We start from the raw sequence: 5247 nt of genomic DNA, 5'->3' as shown, positions 1-5247 counted from the left end.
GACCAAGTTGGACCAGGAAACCTTTAAAGGCCCCTTCCAACTCAAAAGAGTCTATGATTCTATGAAATAGAAGCTGTAGGAAACACAAGATTTCCACTCTGGTAACGGCCAACAGGAAACAATTGCATTTCAGTAATTAGCATCTTCTTGCTAAGAAGTAAAATGAGTTGAGGAGTTGAAGTGAACACAAAAGCCATATGTTCTCTGTGCATCAGCATCTGCCACCTCCAGATGAGAAGATGGCTGGAGATGACAGAGAATTGTGGTGGATGGGTCACTGGGTCAATGGATGGGGATTGGTGACAGCGGTGTCCCCTAGGAGACAGCGGGAGATGGTTGGAGATGGTATGCAGAGAGGGGTGGTGGATGGGTCACTGGGTCAATGGATGGGGATCAGAGAAAGCAGTGTCCCCCAGGGGTTGGGGGGAGTTGGTTGGAGATGGTACGCAGGGTGGTGGTGGATGGCTGAATGGGTCAAGAGATGGAGACCAGTGACAGCGGTGTCCCCCAGAGGACAAGGGGAGACAGCTGGAGATCGCATGCAGAGAGTGGTGGTGGATGGCTCAGTGGGTCAATGGATGGGGATCAGAGACAGCGGTGTCCCCCAGGGGATGGATGGGGGGAGATGGCTGGAGATGGTAGGTAGAGAGTGGTGGTGGATGGGTCATTGGGTCAATGGGTGGGGACTGGTGACAGCGGTGTCCCCTAGGAGACAGCGGGAGATGGTTGGAGATGGCATGCAGAGAGTGGCGGTGGATGGGTCACTGGGTCAATGGATGGGGATCAGAGACAGCGGTGTTCCCCAGGGGATGGATGGGGGGAGATGGCTGGAGATGGTAGGTATAGAGTGGTGGTGGATGGATCATTGGGTCAATGGATGGGGACTGGTGACAGTGGTGTCCCCCAAGGAATAGTGGGGGTGATGGAGATGGTACGCAGAGTGGTGGTGGATTTGTCAGTGGGTCAGTGGATGGGGATCAGTGACAGCGGTGTCCCCCAGGGGACGGGGGAGATGGGGTTGGAGATGGTACGCAGAGAGTGGCAGTGGATGGGTCACTGGGTCAGTAGATGGGGATTGGTGACAGTGGTGTCCCCCAAGGAATGGTGGGGGTGCTGGAGATGGTACACAGAGTGGTGATGGATGGGTCACTGGGTCAAGAGATGGGGATTGGTGGCAGCGGTGTCCCCAAGGGGACGGTGGCTCTTCGACCCCTTGATCAGTGGCACAAGAGAACATGATCGAGTGCACCCTCAGCGTGCAGACAGCCCCGAGCTGAGCGGTGCGGTCGATCCAAGGAGGAGTTGGACCAGACGGCCTTTAGAGGCCCTTCCCAACCCAAAATGATTCTGTGTCTCTACGATCCCAGCCGGGGGCAGGCAGCACGAGGCACGCGGGGACGCCGAGATGCTCCGCAGCCACGGCTGGGGGCCGTGGATTTGGGGCTGCCCCGCTGCATTCCCAGGCACACGGATTCTCCTTGGCAGGCGGAGGATCGCTTCGGGCACAGAGCGAGCAGGGAGCTGGGAGCAGCCCACCCACAGCCACGCTGTGTTTATCCAAGCAGCCGGAGCGGCTGCTTGGATAAACACAGCGTGGCTGTGGGTGCAGATGGGGCTACGGCGGCGCTGGATCCATTGCACTCGTTGGCAGAGTGCTCTGAAAGCCACCCAGGCAGCTCCGGGCAGAACGCCACGCGTGCCCCGGCTTGAGAAAAGAGAACCACCTGCGTTCCTCATAACCGGGACGCGGCTGGAAGAGCTCCCGCAGGTTCTGCTGCAAGAAGAAAGGAGCTTTGAAAGCAGAGATCACAGGAGCCCGAGGAGCTGGAAGGGGAACAAAGAGCTCCTGCAGGGTGGGCCGATGGCAGAGAGCTTGTGAGTGGGGCCGGGTGGGCTAGGGTCAGATGAAAATGTTCCAGGATCATCATAGCCCAGTTGGAGCCTGATGGGGTCAGCTGAAAATGCTCCAGGATCACCATGGCCCAGTCGGGGCCTGATGGGGTCAGCTGAAAATGCTCCAGGATCACCATGGCCCAGTTGGGGCCTGATGATGTCAGCTGAAAATGCTCCAGGATCATCATGGCCCAGCTGGTTCCTGATGGAGTCAGCTGAAAATACTCCAGGATCACCATGGCCCAGTTGGTTTCTGATAGGGTCAGCTGAAAATGCTCCAGGATCACCACGGCCCAGTTGGGGCCTAATGGGGTCAGCTGAAAATGCTCCAGGATCACCATGGCCCAGTTGGGGCCTGATGGGGTCAGCTGAAAATGCTCCAGGATCACCATGGCCCAGTTGGGGCCTAATGGGGTCAGCTGAAAATGCTCCAGGATCACCACGGCCCAGTTGGGGCCTGATGCTGGCAGCCAGCGCTCGGCACGGGGTGGGCAGCAGTTGTCACTGCCATCAGGGACGGCTTCGTTTCACTGCAAGGAAAACTCAGCCACACACCAGACGGGTCTCACGTGGGGTGAGCAGGGCTGCCCCGTGGGGAGGGGGCCCTGGATTCTGGTCCCGCAGGGCTCACACAACACACAGGACCTGAGCCCGTTTCTCCTGCACCGCGTGCTGACAGATCCTGTGGATCTCGTCCCCTCGAGGGCTGCCGCTGCTCTGAGCAATGTGCGGTGCCACACGACCTTCCTCCGGTGTGGGACACTCCGCCTCCAGACCCCCACGTGGCTCCTGGTGTGACCCACGGACAGCAGGCTCCTTGTGGGAACCACGTTGATTACACACAGCCATCCATTAACCAGGAAGGACCTTTGCAACCCAACCATACTATGTCACTATGATTTTGAAGGACCCTTCCAATCCAATCCAATCCATTCTATGATCCTATGGTTCTTTGATCTTGAAGGACCTTTCCAACCAACCATACTATGTCTGCATGATCTTTAAGGACCCTTCCAACCCAAGCATACTATGTCACTATGATATTTAAGGATCCTTCCAATCCAATCCATTCCATGATCCAATGGTTCTTTGATCTTTAAAGACCTTTCCAACCCAACCACCCCACGGCTCTATGATCTTTAAGGACCACTTCCAAACAACCCTACTATCTCTCCATGATCCTTAAGGACCCTTCAAACCCAACCATTCTATGGTTCTATGATCTTCAAGGACCCCTCCAACCCAACCATTCCATGGCCCTGTGATCTTCAAGGACCCCTCCAACCCAACCATCCCATGGCTCTGTGATCTGTAAGGACTCAGACATCCAACTTACTTTGAGGTAAATCCAAAGCGAAGATGGAATGAGCAGAGGGAAGCCGAGGACACCACTGCCCCCATCTCTGCTGCTGGTCGGACTGGGTGACCCTTGCTTGGTCAGCGACCCAAAGCCCCGGTCCCATCAGAACCTCCTGGAGAACCACCAGGTTCTGCTGGTACCTCGTGCCTGGCCGTGCTCAAGGGACGACTGGGTTATGTCCTCAGTGACATGCTTCAATGAGGGGACCAGGGAGCTGGACCCAATGAGTTTATAGGTCCCCTCCATCTGCATCTGTCCTGCCCTGTTCTATTCTGTTTTGTTCCATCATGCTCTGATCTATTTGTTTACGAGGGTGGACAGCAATAGGACAAGGGGGAATGGTTTTAAACTGAGACAGGGGAGGTTTAGGTTGGATGTTAGGAGGAATTTTTTCACGCAGAGGGTGATGACGCCCTGGCACAGGTTGCCCAAGGAGGTTGTGGATGGAGGTCCCTGGAAGCATCCAAGGCCAGGCTCTGGGCAGCCTGGGCTGGGGGCTGGCGACCCTGCACTCAGTAGAGGGATGAAACGAGATGATCTATGAGGTCCTTTTCAACCCAGGCCATTCTGTCATTCTATGATTCTATTCCATCCCGTTCTATCTTTTTCTATCCTGTCCTGTTCTATTCTGTCCTCCTCTACCCTGTTCTGTTCTACCCTGCTCTGTCCAATCCTGCTCTGTCCTATCCTGCTCTGTTCTATCCCGTTCTGATCGATCCTGTTCTGTCCTGTCCTGCTCTGCCTTATCCTGCTCGGTCCTGTCCTGTTCTGTCCTGTCTTATCCTGCTCGGTCCTGTCCTGTTCTGTTCTGTCCTGCTCTGTACTATCCTGCTCTGTCCTATCCTGCTCTGCTCTATCCTGCTCTGCTCTATCCTGCTCTGCTCTATCCTCTTCTGTCCTATCCTGCTCTGCTCTATCCTGTTCCATTCTATCCTGTTCTGTTCTATCCTGTTCTGTTCTGCCCTGTTCTGCTCTATCCTGCTCTGCTCTATCCTGTTCCATTCTATCCTGCTCTGTTCTATCCTGTTCTGTTCTGCCCTGTTCTGCTCTATCCTGTTCTGTTCTGTCCTGTTCTGCTCTATCCTGTTCTGTTCTATCCTGCTCTGCTCTATCCTGTTCTGTTCTGTCCTGTTCTGTTCTATCCTGCTCTGCTCTCTCCCATCCTGTTCTACCCTGCTCTGTCCTACCCTGCTCTGCCCTATCTTGCTCTGATCCATCCTGTTCTATCCTGCTCTGTCCTATCTCATTCTGCCCTATCCCGTTCTATCCTGCTCTGTCCCATCGTGCTCTGGCCTATCCCGTTCAGTTCGATCCTGTTCATTTCTCTCCTGCTCTGTCCTCTCCTGCCCTGTTCCCTCCCCGTGTTCCCTCCCAGCTGCCACCTCTCACCCACGAGCTCCACCAGCACGGGGCCAGCGCCCTGCAGCCGAACAGAGCGAGCAGGGACACACCATCAAGACGTGGGAAATCCTACAAGGATCCACCCCGGGGAGGTGGCCCCGTCCCCTCCGCCCGGCGCCGCGGCACTTACTGCGTATGGGGATGAGCCGTGGACGTGCTCCAGGGAGTACTGGCGGCTGTACTTCGGCATGGAATGTGCTGAACTGCTGTCGTTCAGCATCAGGGGGCTGCAAGAGAGTCCCAAAACCCGCGGGGTCACCGCGCTGCCGGCATCCGGCACCAGCACCGCGGGAACACGGCCGTGGGGAGAGCAATGGGGGGGGGAAGCTATAGGGTGAGGTTGGAGCAGAGACAGCGGGGGATGTTAAGGCTCAGAGGGGAGAAGTGGAAGTGCTGCAGCACGATCCTGGGGCAGAACCGGTAATGGTTAATGCCAAATTAATTGGGAAGCGCCGATGATAACCAATTAGGAGCTTCCAGTGCCATCAGCAAGGGAAAGAATCCCCCAGCACATTGCAAGTGTAATCAGCAGGGGAAAGAATCCCCCAGCACAATGCAAGTGTCATCAGCAAGGGAAAGAATCCCCCAGCACA

At 55.9% G+C, this 5247-nt stretch overlaps 1 protein-coding gene across 1 annotated transcript in view; it reads right to left on the bottom strand.

Annotated features, from left to right (window-relative positions):
* HSF1 (heat shock transcription factor 1) overlaps positions 1-5247 on the bottom strand; it is a gene marked incomplete at its 3' end in the record, with an annotated part of 95596 nt that overhangs the window by 21659 nt on the left and 68690 nt on the right. Inside the window, 1 exon segment of the mRNA XM_021382923.1 lies at positions 4785-4881. Coding sequence (XP_021238598.1) covers positions 4785-4881 — 97 coding nt within the window.

This window comes from Numida meleagris, unplaced genomic scaffold (genome assembly GCF_002078875.1).
Source record: "Numida meleagris isolate 19003 breed g44 Domestic line unplaced genomic scaffold, NumMel1.0 unplaced_Scaffold312, whole genome shotgun sequence".
In the NCBI taxonomy this organism is placed as follows: domain Eukaryota; kingdom Metazoa; phylum Chordata; class Aves; order Galliformes; family Numididae; genus Numida; species Numida meleagris.
This window is presented reverse-complemented; position numbering and strand designations above follow the sequence as displayed.